We start from the raw sequence: 23,237 nt of genomic DNA on the forward strand, positions 1-23,237 counted from the left end.
GACTTTTAAACATATAGTGGAGCATACGCGATGAGCGAAGTGAGGAACCGGGAGATTCATTTGAGTTATTGTTGCTTTCTGGCTATAGATTGGACAAGGATGAGGGTTTTAAATCTTTCGGATTACAAATGGGAAGGTTTTGATTATGGACTAAAATATACATAACCTCATCTTAAGATAGAAACAGAACCGGGAACGGAATACATACAAACCTGAAGTTAACTAAAGAGGTACAAGTACTATTAACCTTTTGAACGCCACGCCTATCGTGCGCGGCGCATCATCGTGAACCTTGGTCAAAGGGTCAACTAATAGTTGGGGAGCCGACGATGCTAAATGTGTAGTTACTCGAGCGTCGTACAGACCTATTGGAATCGAAATATTAGATGATAAGAAGAAAAAAAAGTTATATAAAGTTTATTTTTTCCAGCGAGCCGAAAAGCGTGTACATTTTTTTTAAATTTCGGGACGTTGGTGGAGGGTTAATAAATCGTTAAGCAGTTTGTGGGTTTAGTCGTTTTTGTCCACGTTAATGCTATATTTTTTCTTTAACTTAATATAACACTTATTTGTAGGCATTTTCTTAATCTGACGAACACAAGTTTGATGCCTAATTTTTACATTGTAACCCTCAGATTAAGGAAATGCGTGCAAATAATTATCAGATTTAGTAATAGCACAATTATAGCGTTCATTTGGATTAATATGACCAAATCTACAATCTGCTTAACAATTTGTTGAACCCTCCACCAACCAAGGACTCAACATAGATGGCTAAAAGGGGTAAAGGTAGACTACACGGGGTAGCAAGATATCACTCTTATCTTAATCTGACGCGCTCGAGTAAACACAAAAATCCCCTCTTGGGCTCCCCTACTATAATGAGGTGTTAAACACTTAAAGCGGTTCTTACCCGACATAGTTTCCTCGTCGACGTCATTCTCTTCGTTGGAGTTGTCGTCGGCGTGGCATGGATTGTTTTCATCCGTGAACACTTCTAGTTCGCTGAACATCAGGTCCTATGGCAAATATATGCAGAATAAGTTAAAGGGCTTTCCAAGTAATCTTATCCCTAATCCCTATTGACTGACTCACCATCAAGGTTACCAAGACCACTTCAACCGGCTAACAAAAACAGTACTGATAATTTCACTAATCGATGCTATATGTCGACTACGACAATAATAATCGTTTTGATACTAAAACTGATGTATGGAGTGAGCACTCTATATATTTTTTTTCTCTATGCTATTTGTAATTGTTGACATTGGCGGTCACGACACGGCCGACGTATGTGTCACTGTCTGTCACGGAGGCAGAGTACGCGGTTATATCCACACGTGGTCACAAGGGCGGACACGCCGTAGATCAAAAATCATTTGCATTTACATGTGTGCGCGGCACGTCTGTACACGCGTCATTGTGTATGTGTGGGTAAGTCGCTTTACTGAGAGGAGGGAAGTCCGCCAGATTCATGTCGCGGCCAGTCGCGGGGCGAGGTAATGCGAGTCGGGGCGGGGCGGTGCGTGGCCGTTCTGTATGATAATAGTATTACTTATTCTGTGGCAAAGTACACGGTTGTATCCACACGTGGTACTGACCCCGGCGTCGCTGCTGGACTCGGAGGCTCCCGGCTGCTGGGGCGGCTCGCGCGGCTCGTGCGCCGGCGCCGGCTCCGCGGCCGCGCACGCGCGCAGCTCGGGCGACGACATGGACGCGCACAGCGTCTCCGTGTGGGGAGTCTCCGGGACCGGCACCGAGGCCACTGCTGTAATACAACGCTTATTAATCATAGAAGGTAGCATCCTATAGAAGTGGTATAAGCGTGCCTCCGTGTTGCCCAACATAATCCATATTAAATTAACGGTGGGGAACAAAAAATACGTGAGATTGTGACAAGGACTAACAATAATAGCGCTTTCGCTGCTACTCCTACTGAAAGACACATAAGACTATCCCGTTTTGTCAGTTATCCCCACCACTCATGCCCAATCCAGTTTAATACTAGATTCATGTTATTAATAGAGTTATGCTCTGGTTTCCTAGGATAGCGGTGCCGTCTTACAGCGGCCGTCTCCATGCAAATACTACGACATCCATATTTAGCCGTATTATTTAGTATGGAGACGGCCGCTATATGAAGGCACCGCTATCCTAGGAAAACCGATCTTTATCTTTCTTTTTACAAGCTTTTATTTAGTTTCATGTCCCGTATGTAATCAAATCTTGCAAGCTAAATTAGACCCCCTACCCGTTATTCGATTGTGCTGAAACTTCACATACCTACTTTTGCAGGTTAAGTGACAACGCAATATATTATGGTAGGTACTATCGGGCTGATCTGATGACAGTTGGCCGTAGAAACTCGGTGATAGAACGCAACCTCACGGTGTTCGGGTTTGTTACAATATGGTATTTTCCTATTAGTCAAATCAGTTACTTTTTTAGAGCTGTCAAAACGATTTGCTAATATGGAAATTATATGAAACATTACATCGTGACGTCACGGTCAACTCACCTACTTTTTATACTTCTATCCGATTTATTAAATAGAACTTGTATTTGAAAATAACTCCTATCTGTGTTTTTATAATAATTATCTAGTGCTTTATTTCATGCATGGTGTAAAATAATTTATTTTAAATACAGTATAATACCCTATTGGGTACTTTCCTGTACTTAAAATAAATTATTTCACACCGTGCACGAAATAAAGCACCAGATCATTATTAGAAAAACATAGATAGCAGTTATTTTTCAACACAATTTCTATTTAATAAATCGGATGGAAGTATAAAAAGTAGGTGAGTTGACCGTGACGTCACTACACACGTTTTCATATAAATTCCATATTAGCAAATCGTTTTGACAGTTCTAAAAAAGAAGCTGATTTGACTAGTAGGAAAGTACCGAATTGTGAACAATGAGTTGATTAGTTGACTATTGAAAGAAAACTACTGTTAATAAAAACTTGTATCAAAAATGTTTTTTTTTCTCCAAAAACTTTTTTCATATTAAATGGTGGCGTACTGTGTTCGCTCGTGGTCACTATCAGTTTGTAGTGAGCGGGATACTGACTGGCGAGCTCGTCCTTGCTGGGCTGGTGCTGGTGCTGGTGCTGGTGCTGGTGCGGGTGCTGGCGCGGCAGCTTGCTGGGCACCCGGGAGGGCGCGCGCGGCGGCGCGGCGGCGCTCAGCAGCGTGTGCAGGCTCACCAGCGCCATGCTGTCCGCGCCGCCCACCCCGCCCACCCCGCCACCGCCGCCCAGCCCGCCCACGCCCAGGGAGTTCGCCGACCTGGACCGACAAACACTTACTAATAAATAAACCTGAACGCTTTCTCAGAACACCTTCCCTAGCTTTTTAACTGCCATTCAATTTTGACAAAAATGATGCCAATCGATTCCATTTCTATCCGACACGTCGTAGTTGCGGGCTTCTTGGAATAGTACCGCCGACAGGGATCCAGACAAAAGTGTTTTAGACCCCATTTTGTATTTTGGACCGTACAATACCTGGAGGTGGACGGCATGTTGACGGGCAGACGGCGGTCGCCGTAGTCGCCGTAGCCGCACGCGCCGGCGGACGACACGTCGTTGTTGCGGGACTCTTCAAACAGAACCGGCGTCAGGGATCCTGATCAATAATTTGAGGATTAATTTCGCTGTCACCCCAACGCAAGGGCGTACCCAGCATTTTATAAAGGGTGGGGCAGAAGTAGGGTTACGTGCCTTAATTGTTCCTAAAAAATTTTAGCTTCTCGTCAGACCACAGACCAGGGTGGGGCAACTGCCCCACCTTACCCCACCGTGGGTACGCCTATGCCCCAACGTCTTCACAAACAAAGGGTCCCTTTGTTTCACATATTTTAAGTCATAATGTATTGTTTGTCATATTATCATTAGACGTAAAACTGAAACCGTTAAGTTTTCAGGATTTTCGTAAGGTTATCCTATAAATAGGTTAGGTATTAGGTTTGTTTTATGGCAATCCTGAAAAGGTTACGTGTTTCTGAACCAAACAAATTATGACTAACGAAAATGCGGATGAACAATTCATATTCATATTCAATTCTTTATTGCAGATAACAGATGATCCATATTAAATTAAAATAATTAAAATTACGTAGGTACACAATAATAAAACAATAAATAGGTACACTTAAAAATGATTAAAATAATAAAATTAAAAATTAAAGTATTCAGTCTTACACAAAAAATAAAAATAAAAGGTACATTTTGGAATTACAAACACAAAATAAATAATAATAATAGTTAAAATTCAGTCAATTATTTACATGCAAACTATTCCAGTGTCTCGCTATGGGGGAGTCCAAACAGCTAGCGATCACACTCAGAATGCCGTTGTAACTCCCACGCACACGGCGCATGATGGATTATGACCTAAAACTTTATGGGAAACAATAGAGACCCATCCTCGCAATCTTGGCTTATCTTTTCCGAAAAATAAATCGTAGCCTGGTGGGTATGCTTGTTGTCAACCAACCTGGGCTCATGAGCCGCTGGCCGCTGACAGATGCGTGCGGCGAGTATTTCCACTGGCCGGCAAACAACAGAGCGTCGCTGACGGCGTTCCCGTCGACGGGCTTGTCCTGCGCCGGGTTGTCGGTGTCGGAGGCCGACGCCGGGGCTCGGTCCAGATGCTTGTTGTCAACCAACCTGGGCTCATGAGCCGCTGACAGATGCGTGCGGCGAGTATTTCCATTGGCCGGCAAACAACAGAGCGTCGCTGACGGCGTTCCCGTCGACGGGCTTGTTCTGCGCCGGGTTGTCGGAGTCGGAGGCCTGCGCCGGGGTCGCGGTCAGGGTGCTAGTTGTCAACCAACCTGGGCTCATGAGCCGCTGGCCGCTGACAGTTGCGTGAGGCGAGTATTTCCACTGGCCGGCAAACAACAGAGCGTCGCTGACGGCGTTCCCGTCGACGGGCTAGTTCTGCGCCGGGTTGTCGGTGTCGGAGGCCGGCGCCGGGGCTCGGTCCAGATGCTTGTTGTCAACCAACCTGGACTCATGAGCCGCTGGCCGCTGACAGTAGCGTGCGGCGAGTATTTCCACTGGCCGGCGAACAACAAAGCGTCGCTGACGGCGTTCCCGTCGACGGGCTTGTTCTGCGCCGGGTTGTCGGTGTCGGAGGCCTGCGCCGCTGGGGTGGCGGTTGTCGGTGCGCGGGTCGCCGCCATTGAGTTGCGGGACATTTCGAGTGACAGACGCTGGAGGGAAAACAATTGGTAAACTTAGAAAAGTAGTAACACTTCATAAGGCGTTTTTCATCTTTAGTGACGGGGTTTCGGTATATTATGTAAGATTTCATTTAGATTATTTTAATATGTCGTTTTAGGGAGACCTGAGAGAGGTACACTGGCATGTATTAAAGGTACAATGAAATCAATGAATATTTCGTTGTACTTCGCTGAGGTCCACCTGCTATCTTGACGCTCACGTATCTTAGACAATGGATGCCTAGAAAATAGTCTAGCCCCCTTATTCTTAAAACTTTACGGGCCTGATTTAGTAAAATTATATTTTATCCCTTTCTTACAAATACATAAGTCAAAATGACAGATAAAGACATTATTAGCTAATGGAGCATTTAATGAATTTGTCTACCGTTTGTTCCGTACAAACGCTAATTTTCTGAAGATTTGCAAGTATAAGAGTTTCCTTTTCTATGACAAATGGTCAAAATATGCACAGAAAAATAATCGAGTGCTTTAAATGCCGGAAAAAAGTCTCAACACTGGAAATAAAATGCGTTTGTACGGGACAACCCTTTCATCTTTTTATAACAGGTGTCACAGACAGTCCCCTATGCCGTGGATGCATGAAGGAAGAAACAGCCTCTCACGTTGTGTTGGAATGCAGTGGAGTGGCCCCATACAGGGCAAAACATCTCGGATCCCCGAGAGACCTCCCCGAGGTCCTACTCAACATCAAAGGTTTGGTAGGATTCCTCGAGGAGCTGGGCTGGCAGGACTACCCCACACCCCACCCCATATCACGCAAAATAGGCGCAAGTCGTCGAGTTGCGGAAAATCGCCCGAACTACAATACAATACAATAAGGTACAGCCCGTGGAATGCTCCTAATTGAGATTTGTAGCGCGTTTATGAATATGGTAGGGTGTATAATGACACGACAAATTACCTCTTTGAGATCGTTAATCTGTAGGATGTGCTGGCTGCGCATGTTAATAAGCTGGTTGATGTACCACTGCTGGTCGCGGCAGCGCTGGTAGAACGTCGGCGGACGCACTTGGAACCTGTCCAATATTATAAGTAAGTAATAAACACTTTATTGTACGAAACAAGGATATATACGGTGTAACATGAGTAAACCGAATAATTTTAAAAGCGTATTCCTGATCATATTTAGAGACAAAAATGTCCTATAAACTTTTTTTTTAAAACGCCTAGTTTCAGAGATAATATTAATTTAAAAATAAACAAGTTTTTGTTGTTACATAATGTAAAAGGCTTTTTTGATGGTAATGTTGCTGCTATGGGACGTAGTCTAAATATCCTTATTGATAGATGTCAAAAAGTGACAAGTACCACTTTGCAAAAAGAAGGTATTGCGAAAAAAAAATGTAAAAAACAATTTTAAGTAACAAGTTCACCAATAACATTTATTTTTTATGTACAAATACATTCAAAAAATTGAAAAAAAAAACAAAACAAAATAAAGTTTTTTTTGGCGAAATTGACCTAAACTCATATTACATTTTTTCCTTCTTTTGACCTCAGAAATGCGTGGTTAAAATTATTCGGTTTCCTCATGTGTATAACAGCAGACATACATACAACGTGTCCCAAAATTCAACGATAAGCTGGCACCAGAAGATGGACCTGCTCATGACTATAATCGGATAAAAAAAAAAAAATTGAAAAAAATAATTGAAAAATTGTAGACATGGTCGTTTAAAATGCCACTAGGGGTGTCGATTTTAATTTTTTTTTTTTAATTCCATAATAAATTGAGATTTTTCAGGCAGGTCCATCTTCTGGTGCCAGCTTATCGTTGAATTTTGGGACACGTGGTATATGTAGATACATGTCTTGTGTAGAGATGTGCCAGTGGCAAAAAGTATAAAAAAAAGCTAGAAGAAGTGTCAAATTTGGAAAGCTCGCCAAAGAAAATGCTTAATGAAAATGAAAATGAAAATGTTTATTTGGGTAACAAACAAATACAATTACAAAATATGGCTGGAATTTCCTAGTAGATGATTACATACATAATGAAAATAATAAACATTTCTCAATCCGAAATCTTTCTAATTTTCATGCCGATTTTTTACAGCTTGGCATTTGCCTAATATTTGCATTGGCCTCAACCTAATATTGTGTCGTTTTCCAATTCGTAATACAAACCTCAGTATAAGGGTATCGGTGTCCGGGTTGAGGTACCCCTCGCTAGCCAGTAGGTCCAGTCGGAAGAACCGGTTGTAGCCCCAACACTCGCCGACTTCGAAGTCGGACGCGAACTCTCGGACGATGTTCTTAGACGGGTCGCGGGAGACTTGGTGGAGCATCTCTACTCGGTACTCGTATCTGCAAACGAAATAAAAGTTTATTCATGGCTCCATATTTTTTTTATTAACATGGAATGGAGTGCTGACGTGCGTCCAGATCCAGATACGCCAGACCTGAACGCACCTGCGCAGTTAATAGAGTTGTGGGTACTAATAATGGAACGTAATCGAGTCGTAGGTATTAATAATATAACTTGATACCGCACGGTGGTCACTGGCAGGCCATCTCTCAGCTCCAAGAACACAGGTAGGTACTTAGGTGTTTCCCAGTTGTAAGATTGTCGTAGAAAGAACATTCAAGACCAACTCACTTTGAGGTTTCTGATAGGCCAGCACTGAGCTCCAAGAACAAATAACAAGCATATTGTTTCCTTGCACTACGCCATACGGGGTACACCTTTAAACACCAGCTCATCAGGTACTCTACGCTTCACGTCAATGGGCTATTCCAGCATTGACGTGAAGCGTTGAGTACCACACCACCACGAATTGACACAGTCTACAAAAGTCTGCTAGACTAGAACTCACTTGGAGGTCTCCGGTAATCCAGCGCTGAGCTCTAGGAACACAGATAGGTAGTTCCCTCGTACAACGCCATTGCCATCCGGGTACACCTTCAGACGCCAGCATAGCCCGTTGACGTGGAGAGGGGCAGAATAGACGGGAGCGGCCGCATGCTGGAGTTGAGTGAAGTTGGTCAGCGGGAAGGTGCTGCTGTCGTAGCTCGGGACGATCTCGCTGTTTAACACGGAGAAACTGTACTAATACTTATTGTGAATTGATAAGAAACGTTTGTAGAGAAAACGTAGGTCGGCTATCGATAAAAACGATTTCGGATTGCATCTCTATGACCATAACGTAAATTACCTTTTCACCACACCAGCTTGGAAAGGCTTACTTTGCACTTCAAAAACGGATTCACATGTGAGGCAAAGTGAGGCAAATTGACTTTTAAATGATGATTTTGGATGATAAATATTTAATAACATTCATTTGGATTTGATTTGGTTTGATTTTGTTTGATATTTTACATTTAATATTTGCTTCGGGTTGGTATGGTGAAAATTTTTGTGTTTCACTCGGGGGCAAATTTTATTTAACCCTCGTGCTTTGAACCCTCGCAACGCTCAAGATTCCATTTTTCAAACTACTCGCTACGCTCCTGGTCCAATTTTGGAATCTTTCGCTTGCTCGGGTATCAATATTAGCACGAGCGGTTAAACAACAACTGCCCCCTTGTAAAACAAAGAACTATTTGCTTGATGAAAATGATTCAAATGTCAGAATATGATATGATGCCTGAAGTGAATAGTCACACTACAATTTCGATTCGATTTCTTTCGAGCAAGCATTTTGTGACCGTGCTTCTAATAACCATTTGGTGATTTGGCTACTTTGGTTTTTGGAAGTTTTGGAACTACTAAACATTACATGCTAGCATAAAAGGTTAATTGACAGAATAAAATACCTACTCAAATCATTGCATACCTCTCCTTGACATCAGTTAGATACATTTATTGATTTGCTTGTCATGTACAAAATTCGCGTGACAACGGGAATTTTATTTGCGAGCATTAAATTCGGTTCATACGCACGCATGTCGCGTGTCAAGTGTCAAGGTCTCAAGAGATAATTTAACCGTACATTGATTTATTTATAAGTACAGATATAAGCGATATTATTTTACTTTTGATATCGTATAGGATGTTAGCATAAACTACAATTATTTGTATCTAATATCTATGTCCAAACACTACCTACAGTCAGGCAATGGCAACTTGAAGAGGTTAACCACGTTATTACAACCACTAAACTGAATTTCAAAAGAAATATAAGTAGTATCCATTATTTTAAGCTCTATCTAATAAGTAATACGAGGAGAGAAGATGGCAGTTTTAGACTTCGCAAAAACACCGAAATTGGAGATCTGGTGGCGGCACCCAATATTATAGGCGAGACAAAGGCTCACCGTCTTCGCTGGCTAGGCCACATTTTGAGAATGGAGGAGGATCACGGCGCTAAAAGGGCATACCTGGGACGCTCGGTAGGGCGGAGGCCGATCGGACGTCCCAGGTATCGCTGGGGCGATCCGGTTAAAGCGGACTTGTGCGATCTCCATGCCGATAACTGGTGGGAGATGGCACAGGATCGAGACAATTGGCGTGTACTCGTGTCGGAGGCCAAGACTCATTTTGGGTCGCTGCGCCATTAACTAATAAATAAAACATACGGGTCAAACCGAGAACCTCCTTTTTGTAAGGCGGTTAAAAAGGTCCCTGGAAGCATTGGTATCCTTTTTAGGGTTCCGTACCCAAAGGGTAAAAACGGGTAAAAAGGGGTGTCTGTCTGTCTGTCCGTCTTCTGTCTGTCCGTCTGTCTGTCTGTCACCAGGCTGTATCTCATGGACCGTGATAGTCTAGATAGACTAGAGATAGACAGTTGAAATTTTCACAGATGATGTATTTCTGTTGCCGCTATAACAACAAATACTAAAAACAGAATAAAATGAATATTTGAGTGGGGCTCCCATACAACGAACGTGATTTTTAGCCGTTTTTTTGCGCAATGGTACGGAACCCTTCTTGCGCGAGTCCGACTCGCATTTCGCCGGTGTTTTAAATATACCTATTCGAAAAATCTTGGATGATGTAACGTTAGCAAAGCCTAATTTCGTCAGTACACCCAATAGCCCGGCTAGCTCAGTCGGTAGAGCATGAGACTCTTAATCTCAGGGTCGTGGGTTCGAGCCCCACGTTGGGCGCGTCTTTTTTATACCCTACTGTAAAACGGAGGGTTACAATTTCAATTTCAAGTACTGTTTAAATTTTATAGAACACGCTTTACAAAATTGCTAAACACAAATCATTAATACGAATAAGTTTTTTTGTCTAAAAATAAGGTACCTTTTACATTTTCATTGACGCTTTGGAACAAAATCACAGTAAGTATACATGTTTTTTACTTAAATAAAACTTTATTTATATTTTGCATTAATAAAGTTAGGAAACAAGATATTCCAGAAAAACGTCCCTAAATGCAAATTTCGTCACCACACCTAACAGCCCGGCTAGCTCAGTCGGTAGAGCATGAGACTCTTAATCTCAGGGTCGTGGGTTCGAGCCCCACGTTGGGCGCATCTTTTTTACTTTTTCCATTGGTTACCAAATAAAAATAAATGATGACATGAATGGCCCTAGACTAAACACAGTAAAATATTTGTTTAGTAAATTTTTGTAGAGATATTGATTAAAGACCTCAGAAAAATGGAATTTTTATTAAGTGTACGAATCACACGCTAGATGGCGCTATTGGCGCTGCTCTATGTAGTAAAAATCCTGAATCGCGCTATCAAGATTTTTCTTGTGATAATGACCCCATATTCATGCAATATTGGTTTAGTTTACGAATCCCACACTAGATGGCGTTGTTCTGTGTAGTGAAACTCCTAAATCGCGCTATCAAGACTTTTCTTGTGATAATGACCCCTAATTTTTCTGCGTCGCGCCTTTGCTCTGAGCGGACGTGTGACTGGCTGTTGAATTGAGTTTTGTGGACGTTGATTTATAAATACTTTCAATTTATTCTGTTTTCTCGGACCCTCCTTGTCTTTCGTGGGATTAGTTCCGTATAAGCCGTCGGCCATATTGGTCTGTGTCGGACGTCCCGCTCTATTGAGTGGGATTAGTTTAGTGTGTGAACTTAGCTGTGAAGTGTCAGTGACGATGTTAATTGAGCAAGTTGGTGTAGTTTGGTGAACAATAATACTTTTTGTATTTTTGTGAGATTTGAACCCGGGGTCGCTGCATCTCAGCCGCGCGTGTTACCGCTGAGCCACGGATCGTTGAGCGCACTCGGTCGAATCTAGCGGATACCTCTAGCGACGTCAACGCTGTTCTTGCTTTTGAACTTTATTGCATAAGTCATATAGCTCAATTTAAAATGATTTGCAGTGGTTGCAATACCAATGTCGAGGCGAACGCATCATTACAATGCACGGGCTGCGGCAAATACTACTGCTTGAAATGCTTAGACGTATCACCATTGCAAGCAGAGGAATATATTGCCAAAGTTGCTAAATCATGGCTTTGCTCATTCTGCACTTCAGTGACTAACCGACGACGAAGAAATGATGGCACACCGGTTATGGGTGTAAACACCGTGCTGTTGTCGGGCCGGGGCTCCGTATCCGGGGCCGAGGTCACACTAGATGACTCCGTCATGTCTTTGGACGGCACATTAGACGATTCAAAGATAACTAACAACGCACACGGCACGAGTGAGTTGCAAAGGCAGTCGCTGACCACTCCTCCTAACACGTTCCAGTTCCAGTCATTACATAATACTCCCTCTCAGTCTGATCAACACGCCGAGTTATTAAATAGTATTCTGCTTAAAGTATCCGCACTGGAAACACAATTTTCGGCCATCCAAGCAATCCAAGCAGACATGAACCAGGTTAAATCTGATGTGGCGGATATGAAAAACAGCCTTGACTCAAGACTGCAGGAAATGTCAAGTCGAATTGAGAGTATTGAGTCTAGAGTCAACGGACTAGAGAACTGTAAAACTGAAGTAGATGAGTTAAAAACCAGCGTAAAAAATATAGTGGCAGAAATGCGTAGTAATGAACAGTGGGTAAGGAGGTCCAACATCCAGATTAACGGAGTACCAGAAGCCAGAGGCGAAAATCTCTACTCAATTTTGAACTCGCTGGCAGGGTTAAGTGGTTACCCTCTTAATGTCGCGACAGACATCGACTTTGTGACCCGCGTTGCTGTGAAAAACGATATCGATAGTAGGAAACCCAAGCCGATCATTGTCAAACTGCAAGCACGCTACAAAAAAGATGATTTTATCTCTTCTTTACGGAAGCTAAAGAATTTAAAAGCTAAAGATCTGGGATTTACCAACAACGACTCTCGCATATACGTCAATGACCACCTGTCCGGATTCAATAAGTTCTTGCTTAAACAGGCTCAACTCAGAAAGACTCAAAAACAGTACAAGTATTGTTGGGTCCGGAATTGTACGGTGATGGTGCGGAAGACGGATAATTCACCGATTCTGTACATTACGACTGAGGAAGCTTTAAACAAAATAACATAAGCGTGACCCTACCCATGTTCTTGTTTTTGTTTATAGGATATGTTTTCAGATTAGTATTTATATCCATATTGATTGAACTACATTTGTATTGCAGAAACAAAACTATTACTTACTTTTATTTGGTATTTAACATATTGGTGCGTTGTTTACGAGTACTTTTGTTTACATTTATCTTGCGACTGTATTTTAAAATCTTAACAGGAAACATGAACATACATATTTTATTAATGGACCAAATTTTGAATAAGCGAACTTTACATACGTACTATATATTATCTTGTCAATCGTTTTTAAATGTCTTTTAACTTATACTATCAAAATGCTCGTGGACTCAGGACTAAAACTACTGTATTTTTACGAAATCTATTAAAATACAATTATGATTTTATATGTATTACTGAGACGTGGCTTGTTCCTGGCATTTATGACTCAGAATTGTTTGATTCGAGGTACAACGTGTACAGGACTGATCGAGACTGTGAGAGACTAGGGGTGACGCGGGGTGGCGGCACGTTGATAGCGGTGCGCCGCGAGTTGCGGGCTGACGCACGCGGCGCACGCCCTGTCGTGGCGCTCCCGGACGCCGATGTTACATGTCTTGATATTCATATAACTCAAGGGCCTGTATGTAAAAAATTAAGGTTGTTTACTTGTTACTTCCCCCCAAGTAAGGAACAGATAGATTCCGAATCACTATTTTTTGAGTATTTGTCTGACTTACATGCGGATTATCCCGATCATAGAGTTATATATTTGACAGAGGGAATGTCACTTAAGACAAACTGTGACACTGCAATGGCGGACGGTTTGAAAGTGTGCGTGTAGATGAGTGATACCATGTAGCACAAATTCTACCCTAACGATGAAACAATTAATTTCAATATCGTCCTTGTTTTCAAATATTAAAATAGGACAGTTTTACTCAATAAAAATGTGTGCACCTAACTGATTTTATAGGTCTTGAAAATGGTCATTTTCATTTAACTTGTACAAGTTAAGCGCGACTTAAGTCGTGTTTCAGTAACGTCTAACCGTTACATTCCTGACAAAATGCATGGGATTTGACATTGACCGTCAGTCTTGTAAACGATTGCTAACTGGCCGTTTAAGGTGTTCAATTGAGTGAAAATGCCCAAATGCTCATTGTTGCACAATTACTTTGAGCAAATATTATTTTCAATACCTAATGATATTTAACTTGTAACATATCTGGTTTTAAACAAAAAATAAATATAAGGTAAATGTACTAGTGCTCGACATGTTAATGCCCAATAGATGACACCTTGCTGTCACCTCTACTGACAATGACTTCAGTTTCAAGATGACATGTACTGGACTGGGACCGCGTCGAGCACCATGAGTATGTTCACCTTACATAACAAATTAACGTTAACTATCAAACATTATTCATGTAAACGTCTTTAATCTCCTTATTATTGGGAAATTACCATACCGACCTAGTTTGAAATGCAAAATCAATAATTTAGCTATTTACCTAAATATCCTAAATGATCTCTTTCATCTCTTATATACATAATGATTTAATAAGAAGGGCATCAATTACCCTACTTTCGGGAAATTACTCTATTCAACTTACTGGTCACACTCCTGTTTCGCATTTATAAACAATGAAATATGGAGATTTTATGTACTATACCGTGATAATTGATAAAATTAGCTATGAAAAGTAATTCCGTCAATTTTTTTCTTTCGATCGGTACAATTCTTGCAGGATTTAACTACGCATGCCGGCATATTTTACATTTTTCTTGGACAAATTTACTTCACTGACGTTGCGATCCGTCTGACGGCAAATTGGTGGATGAGGGCATTGAGATAACTGTCAATGTGTGTGTGTCACGCGTAAATACTAGGAAATTGGTGGATGATGGAATCACAGTTTTTGTCTTAGCAAAACTACGTCCGTAGTATTCTAGGTCCATGATCCCGATGATGTATTTTTGGTTCTAGGTGATTTCAACATCGGAGATGCGGTTTGGAGCCAACTTGATCAGGGCTCTCATAGCCTTAGGTTAGGTAATCCTAATTTTAACAACCTGACAGTGCAACTATCAGCATTTTTGCAATTTACAAACTTTGAACAATATAATCACATCTCTAACAAGAACGGTAGGTATCTGGATCTAATCCTTTCTAATCACTTGTGTGAGGTAGCTAGCGCGGACCCTCTTGTACCCATAGACGCTCATCACCCAGTCCTTTGTATAACGATTGATATTGGTTCGACTGAGCGTCATTTAAAACCGGCCTCGCGTGTAATACGTCGATTTTTTGTAGCCGATTATATTAAAATTAATTCAAAATTAACGGAAATCAGTTGGGAGACGCAACTAGATACTAATAATATTGAAAGTGCGGTCAATGATTTTTACACCACTGTAAATGATATAATTCAAGAATTAGTTCCCTCCAAAACCTTCACAAAACCAAGTAATTTTCCTTCCTGGTATTCCCGTAATCTTATCATGTTAATTAAGAAAAAAAACAAGATACACAAAAAATGGAAAATATATGGACGGTTAGCTGACTATAACGCTTTTTCTAATTTACGCTCTAAAATAAAAAACGAAGAAATTTCTTGCTACAATTTATTTATTTCTAGGGCTGAAAATAATATAAAAATTAACTCTAAGTCGTTTTGGTCATTTATAAAATCCAGGAAGGATAACAATGGTATTCCCGATTCGCTCTATTTAGACAATATTACGGCAAACGATGGAGTCAGCACAGCCAATTTATTCAATGACTTTTTTCATTCAGTATTTGAACCTATTCATTCTTCCATGCCTAGTGTCAATAGCCCACAAAACTGTGTTATTAATAACGTTCAAATTGACGTACCTCTGGTGGAAAAATACTTAAAGAATCTAAATGAATCCAAAGGTAGTGGACCAGATGGCATTCATCCTGTGTTTTTAAAACGTTGCAGTAAGTCTCTTGCATTACCGGTATGTTTACTCTACAACATGTCACTTAGGTCTGGGTCCTTACCAAAAATTTGGAAAAAATCTATCATTGTACCTATTTTTAAAAGCGGTGATAAACATAATATTAGAAACTATCGTGGCATTTCAAAATTATCAGTACTACCAAAACTATTTGAAAAAATAATTTATGACACGCTCTACCCAACAATAAGACCGATGTTAATAACGCAGCAGCATGGCTTCATTAATAAACGGTCAACGGAATCTAACTTGTGCGAGCTACTTGATTATGTTCTGAGCGCAATGGACAAGAATTATCAAGTTGATGCTATCTATACCGATTACTCAAAGGCATTTGATAAAATTTCACACTCGGTCTTATTAAATAAACTGGAAATGTTCGGTATTCATGGAGACTTGTTGCGTTGGCTCACATCGTACTTGCGGGATAGAACTCAAGCAGTTACTATTAAAGGATATACCTCTAGTTTCGTGCCTATTACGTCAGGGGTCCCGCAGGGCTCGCATTTAGGACCACTACTATTTAACATATATATTAATGATGTCATTAACTGTTTTTTAAATTCTAAAGTATTGTTGTATGCTGACGATACTAAAATATTTACCGTTGTGAAGTCCGAGGCTGATTGCGTTAATTTGCAGGATGACCTTAATAGATTGAACAACTATTGTTTATGTAATAAGCTGTATTTAAACTTAAATAAATGTTCAATTATTACATTTACGCGGAAGATTCACCCTATAACATTTAATTATACAATTGGAAACCAACCACTTACTAGAGTTACTGAGGTTAGAGATTTAGGAGTATTTATAGACAGTGAAATTCAATTGGTCTCACACATAGATAAGATAACATCTAAAGCTTATAAAATGCTTGGTTTCATTTTCAGGCAAAGTAAAGATTTTAAAAACCCCACAACGTTACTTCTTTTATATAATGCATATGTAAGGTCATATTTGAAATACGCATCTACAGTTTGGAGTCCCCACTTTTTAGTGCACATTAATTCATTAGAAAGTATTCAAAAAAAAATTCTTAATCGTATGAAATATAAATTCAAATCTTTTAAGCCTGAGAATTTTGAATCCTTACAAGTGAGAAGAGAAAAGCGAGACGTAATTTTCTTGTACAAATTATTAAATAATTTAATTGATTCTGAAGATCTTCTCAGCAAGATAATATTTAGATGTCCTACGTATCGTACACGGTCCACCGCTTTACTATCCGTTCCATTCACCCGCAAAAAATATGTAAGCAACAAATTTTTAGCAAGAGCTTGCAATATATACAATAAGAAATATTCACACATTGATTTGTTCCAGCATAAGTGTAATAGATTTGTTTCTGTCATCAAACTAAATAAAACTCGTAGCTCGTAATAAATTTGTAATCTTGTCTAGTATTGTTCTAATTGTTATTGTAATTGTAACTATTGTTTGTAATTTCAAATTCTAAATGTGCTTCTTATTTTCCAAATTCTAAATGATGCTTGTTATATATATATATATATATATATATTTTAATTGTTCTTGTGGAATATCTTACTTGCTGAATGTTACTGTTTAACCAATTTCTAAATTCAAAATACTTAATAATTGTACTTTTTTTCGGAGCAAAGGAATTTTGTATTAGCTATAAGTGGAAACTGTTTTGGCTTATGTTTTAACTATATCTTTTACCTAATTGTATTATTATGTGCTGTATGTTTCCCAAATAAATAAATAAATAATAAATAAATAAATAAATAATGCATGCAATATTGGTTTAGTTTATGAATCCTACGCTAGATGGCGCTGCCCTGTCTAGTGAAACTACTGAATCGCGCATCAAGATTTTTATTGTGATAATGACCATTACGAATGGCACTCTAGATGGAGTTGTGATTACAGATGCATGTTTCAAGGTGCATTAGGGTTATTCCGAATGGTTTTTAGGCGTGTTCGTGATTGCATTTTGAACTTTGAGCACAGCAAAAGCACGCAAAATCACCACGCAAGTCATTGCCATCATAACTTACCTATGGAAATCCGCGGGTACTGGGGCGGTGACAAAGCTGGCCATAGGTTTCTTTCGCACTTGGTGAATCATCTTCGATAGGTCGCTACTCTTGGCTATTAACTCAGACCTATAGAAATATAATACATATAAGCTATTAATCACATTGGAATCTAATGATTACGTAAATGATTAGCCTTATTTTAATGCTAATTAAATGTCAGTCCTAATTAGGTGACAAGAATGTTTATGTTAATTATATGAATGTGGTTCATATCCTTATTTTACCACTTCATTAAGATAAATAATGAATGAGAGATTGACACATATGGAACATGTAGTTTACGAGGCAATCTAACTGATGGAAATACAATGTGGTATTCCCAAAATTTTTACACAACACCACATTTGGCATTGTCTTCGAGACCATGAAGACAAAGCTGTCTTTGAAATGGGGATAATTTTTAAGCCTATTAAGTCCTATATGCGATTAAGTCATTTATCTTTACGAAATCTAGTTAGATAAGTTTTTTTTAACATCTTCACAACCCTCCTTGTAGACCCGCTACAGTGTGTGCATTATTTATAAAACCTTCCTAACAACTCATAATTACAGTAAGTTACCATACCTAGTGCTAGAATGTAGCTGATCAGTAGGTGACTATACCTAGTGCTAGCATGTAGCTGATGCTCAATCTCCTGCAGCAAATGCTCAAGCTGCTCAGTCTCTTGTGTGAGGCTGTTCTTCTGGCCCATCAGCGTGAGGAGCTTGGCCTTGAGCGCGGAGTCCAAACGGGAGATCATCAGTTCCACAGCGTTACGGATTTCCCGCACGCGCTCGTCTTTTGCAGCCCGTACTGATTCTACATTGCGCTCCTAACGGGACAGAAAACAGATCTTTACACTAGTAACAAGAAAGTAGTTATGTTTATTTACTTTATTTTAGCCATATAAAATTTCATTATTTGCTATTTTTAATTCATTTTTCCTTTGTTGCATGTCCCAGAATTGTTTCTTACAACTTGTCTTAAAGTTCTCAAAACATTCCTTGATACAGTAGCGGAAAAAAATCTATCATATTTGTGTTTTTATTAAATATTTCTATATGTGATCGACTAAACCTACCTTAACTATTATCATATGAAAGCTCTTTAAATGGAGTGTATAATCATATATTACATTCATATGATATCATAAAAGACACTCGTTTTGCACAAATTTATTTAAAAGTACCTAAAATAACTAAAACGCAAAGTATAGGTAAAAGTGGTTTATTAAAAAAAAACAACAACAAAAATAACAGATTCTTAACTGAAAATCAAAATATATGATTAGTACTGAAACCCTTTGCATCAAGAAAAGCTTGGCATCTTCGGGGCAGTGATGCAATCAGCTTTGCGAGGAAAGAATTTGGAATGCGTTCATTGCGTTCCCATTCTTCCTTTTTTCATTGATATTTCTTGCTTTTCTTGCACTCACACGACGTCCTAGCTCCTTCCATAGATTTTCTATCGGATTCAAGTCCGGACTTTGACTGGGCCATTCCAAATTCCTCACTCTACGTTTTTTGAACCACTGCTTAACAAGATTCGATGAATGTTTCGGGTCATTATCTTGTTGAAATATAAACGCCCTGCCGAAATTTTGGCGTGCCCAGGGAAGAAAAACATCTTGTAATATTTCTTCATATACTTCCTTTGTCATAATCCCGTTTATTCGATGTAACGGACCAACGCCACTTGCACTGAAACATCCCCATACCATAAGGGAGCCGCCGCCGTGCTTGACTGTAGGGAGCTGGTACTTGGGGTCATAGCGAGCGTTGTCGAGGCGTCGTACGTACGTAATTCCATCTGTTCCAAACAGTAAAAACTTAGATTAGTCGCTCCAAATTACCTTTTCCCACATTTCGGCAGTCCAAGAAAGATGTTCTTTCGCATATTTTTTTCTAGCTGTCCGATTCTTCTTGGAAATAAGTGGTTTCTTAGCAGGGCGACGAGCACGAAGTCCACCATCAATCTGACGATTTCTTATAGTACGTACGGTCACAGAAACTGAATCTCCAGCCGATATTTCTCGCATAATGTCGCTCGCCGTGTCTCTGGCTAATCTCAAAATGTTGCGGTCAACCAAATGTGATGTGCAGCGTGGGCAACCAGGTTTGTTGGGCTTTTTTACACATCCGTGAAGCTTTTCGCGTTTTAAAACCTTCGATATAGTCGACTGATGAAGTTGAAATTGCTTAACCAGCGTCGATTGCGTTAAGCCATTTTTGTACCCCATTACAATTGCTTCTTTTATAGCTACTGATAAGTGTTTATTTCCACGAGGTCTCCCCATGACGGAACTGATAATTCTTACAAATATTGTTACGAATTAACACGATATTCTGTTTTTTATCGACTTATATACTACAAGTGACGGACGTCATGTTCCAGAAATACGAATACAAATAGATTTTTGAAATATGTACCGGCCTGTTAGCAGATATTGGGCCTAGAATAAATCAATACAACCTTTTTAGGGTTCCGTACCCAAAGGGTAAAACGGGACCCTATTACTAAGACTTCGCTGTCCATCCGTCCGTCCGTCTGTCCGTCCGTCCGTCCGTCTGTCACCAGGCTGTATCTCACGAACCGTGATAGCTAGACAGTTGAAATTTTCACAGATGATGTATTTCTGTTGCCGCTATAACAACAAATACTAAAAACAGAATAAAATAAAGATTTAAGTGGGGCTCCCATACAACAAACGTGATTTTTGACCAAAGTTAAGCAACGTCGGGAGTGGTCAGTACTTGGATGGGTGACCGTTTTTTTTTTTTGCTTTTTTTTCGTTTTTTTTTGCATTATGGTACGGAACCCTTCGTGCGCGAGTCCGACTCGCACTTGCCCGGTTTTTTTTTATTAGTTATCAACAAATTCAGTCCCTGGTTTCATCTATTTTGATATATTTTACAGAAAAATCACAATATGATAGATTTTTTTTCGCTACTGTATGTATTTAAAAAGTTGATGTTGAATGTTATTACAAAACCTATATTGACTCTTGACATTTCCAACCAACTATGTATTGGATCAGAAAAGAAAATCAATATTCATTTCTAAATGTATGCCAGTCGCTTTTGAACTAGCAAATTTAGAACCACGGAAGTTGGTGCAGTTAAAAGTAATATTGAGATTCATTGATTACGTTACAGATGTAGTGAATAATTATTTTCCATCGTATTTTCACGGAAAGGTACGAACGTGTGTTGCTATTTCAGACAGTATCGGTAAAAAAAGTACTGAGTTTGACTGAAGTAGCATGACAAATACGAACGTTTCCGAGAATACGATGGAAAACAATTATGCACTACATCCGTATTTGTATGTCATTGGGAAATAGAAATTGTAATACATTTTGTACAAATGTAAACTTTCCCACTGCCAAAGTGACATCCTTGCCAAATATAAGTATGTGTTTGTGCATGCACAACACAATGCATTCACTAAGAGGGTCACAGGGTCAGAGAGAGCAACTTCTGCCCAACACAAAGGATTTGCAAAAAATATATTTGTGACACTTTTGTAAACTTTCAATTCTTTATACTTGCAAAGGAATATATAGTTCAGAAAATATAGTTAGCAACAATTTCTCAAAAAAAAACTTTGTTGTCAACTATACTATAAGACAAATGTATACAATTTAGCTAAACCTTGCAAATCAAGTTAGTTTTTTCTTAAGGTGCAGGGGTGCCCAAAAATACAAGTGAGATCTCCTTATACCCCCTCCCCCAAAGTGATCTGTCGTGATTTTTTCGTGACCGCCTATCGAACCTAACATGATTTGTGCACAAACCCTTAATAATGTAAAACATGAAAGATATTTCGATTAGTTGAAATTACCCCGCAGTCAAAATGGCGCCCCTGGACCTTAGTTGATTTATTTTTAATCAATGTTTAACTGCCATATGATTTATAATAATATAAAATACTTTATGTTTAACAAATGATTTTTTAATGACTAAATCACTTACCACATCCTGCACCAAACTAATCAGCTCCATGAGCCTCCGTCTAAGCTGAGACACCTCATCTCGGATCTGAGTCACATGTTGCTCGTAAACCTCCTCCAAGGGCTTGAATGTGTGGCCCGAGTGGGTGCCGCCCCACAGCGCGCACTGGTGGCAGATGCACCGGCGGCAAGTCCAACAGTATACTGTCAATTTCTCTTGATGTGTTGGGCATCTAAAATAATACATGATATGTTTTAAAACCTGTTCTAATTAAGTTATTGATATATTACGTTATTAGTTCACTCTTCTATCACACAATTTTTTATTCTGCTAGTTATTTAGAGATTAAAATTAATACAACAGGCATAGTGTGGTCAATTTTATAATATCTGTTACTGTGAATTAAATGAATACTAACTGCTTGTTTTTTAAAACTTCTAATCATTATATTGCTTCGAGTCTCACTATATTTAAAATTTAAAATATGATTATATACTTTATTGTTTGGTTTTATATTGGTAACAATTACTAAAGATAATCAATCAACAACTACTTGCATTATTCCATTACTGAACAATAAGATTCCATCTTTCTGCATTGTAAACAAAGGTCAAGGATAGAAATAACGCAATTAATTTCACGCTAACTAGTCTAGCAACAGATTGCAATTTATTCCATACTTTCCATAGCAACAACAGTTGTTTACAGACCTGTCTCTAAAGCTCTCCCTCTGGGTGGCAGAGTTGGTCTGTTGCATGGTCTCTATCTGCTGCGTGACCTCTTCCACCCAGCGGCAGTTGACCAGCTCATGTAGGTGCAAGGAGGCGCGGCAGTGAGGGCACTGCGAGCGCTGCTCCGTCAGCCACCGCCGAACGCAGGCATAGCAGCACAGCTTCGAGCAGTGCGGACACAGGTGCGCATCCACCAGCTTTTCCATACATATGAAGCAGCGGAACACCTCCGCCAACGTCTACAAACATACCCAAACTCGTAAAACACATCCCCTAACTGTTCAACAAAATCTAGGCCAAGAATTACCTCCACAATCTGCTCCTCGCCATTTCCATTCCCTTTGTCTCCCCTCGAGGCCATTATTTAGGGATTTACTTTCTTTATTCCGGATCCAAACGGTTTATCACCATAATTTAGACATTCATTATCATACTCTTGTTCGAAAAAAACAATTAGACATTTCACAATACGCTCGTCAACGAGTTCATACGATGCAGTACGAAAGGAACCGAGAAACAAACCAACTACTTCCGTGTTCGAATCGCAATCGAATCAAAATAAAAACAAAAAGGAAATGTTGCCCTACTCAACTGTATAATTTCCCGAAGTATGTGGTTATTATTAAGGCGATAACACACTATCGCACCGCACCGCGACCTTGGTGCGTCGCACCCAAGGGCCCAACGTTTTCTGTTCTCTTTCACGGCGCAGCAACTAGTATCATTTCTCTCTCCTCGCTCTTTTAAAAATGCCGTCTGTCAAAATAGGACAACCATACTGTTGACAAGATGAACTTCAAATCAAGTGTTGCCTTTCTTGATGCGCCCAGTGGCCTATTTTATAAAGCTACAAGTTACAATTTACAAGCGGAAGTCTCGTTCTAACCCTAT

At 39.8% G+C, this 23,237-nt stretch overlaps 1 protein-coding gene and 2 non-coding genes across 5 annotated transcripts in view; 2 read left to right on the forward strand and 1 right to left on the reverse strand.

The window, feature by feature from the left end:
- LOC134792701 (E3 ubiquitin-protein ligase TRIM37-like) overlaps window positions 1–22,913 on the reverse strand; it is a 28,180-nt gene extending 5,267 nt beyond the window's left edge. For 2 of the 3 annotated variants that reach the window (XM_063763995.1, XM_063763997.1), the window contains exons 1-13: window positions 22,654–22,913; window positions 22,326–22,585; window positions 21,637–21,847; window positions 18,286–18,494; window positions 17,641–17,748; window positions 8,073–8,282; window positions 7,384–7,563; window positions 6,161–6,275; window positions 5,019–5,226; window positions 3,515–3,635; window positions 3,031–3,296; window positions 1,602–1,768; window positions 914–1,019 (exon numbers count right to left, since the gene is read on the reverse strand). In XM_063763995.1, the coding sequence (XP_063620065.1) occupies window positions 914–1,019; window positions 1,602–1,768; window positions 3,031–3,296; window positions 3,515–3,635; window positions 5,019–5,226; window positions 6,161–6,275; window positions 7,384–7,563; window positions 8,073–8,282; window positions 17,641–17,748; window positions 18,286–18,494; window positions 21,637–21,847; window positions 22,326–22,585; window positions 22,654–22,707 (2,215 nt within the window). In that variant the 5' untranslated portion in view covers window positions 22,708–22,913. The remainder of the gene's footprint in view (window positions 1–913; window positions 1,020–1,601; window positions 1,769–3,030; window positions 3,297–3,514; window positions 3,636–5,018; window positions 5,227–6,160; window positions 6,276–7,383; window positions 7,564–8,072; window positions 8,283–17,640; window positions 17,749–18,285; window positions 18,495–21,636; window positions 21,848–22,325; window positions 22,586–22,653) is intronic. The other variant, XM_063763996.1, reaches the window with a different exon arrangement.
- Window positions 10,233–10,305, forward strand: Trnak-cuu (transfer RNA lysine (anticodon CUU)). Its single transcript has one exon. It is a non-coding gene; the product is annotated as a tRNA-Lys (tRNA).
- Window positions 10,606–10,678, forward strand: Trnak-cuu (transfer RNA lysine (anticodon CUU)). Its single transcript has one exon. It is a non-coding gene; the product is annotated as a tRNA-Lys (tRNA).
- Window positions 22,914–23,237: the final 324 nt, after the last annotated feature.

This window comes from Cydia splendana, chromosome 8, assembly GCF_910591565.1.
Source record: "Cydia splendana chromosome 8, ilCydSple1.2, whole genome shotgun sequence".
Taxonomy (NCBI): Eukaryota; Metazoa; Arthropoda; class Insecta; order Lepidoptera; family Tortricidae; genus Cydia; species Cydia splendana.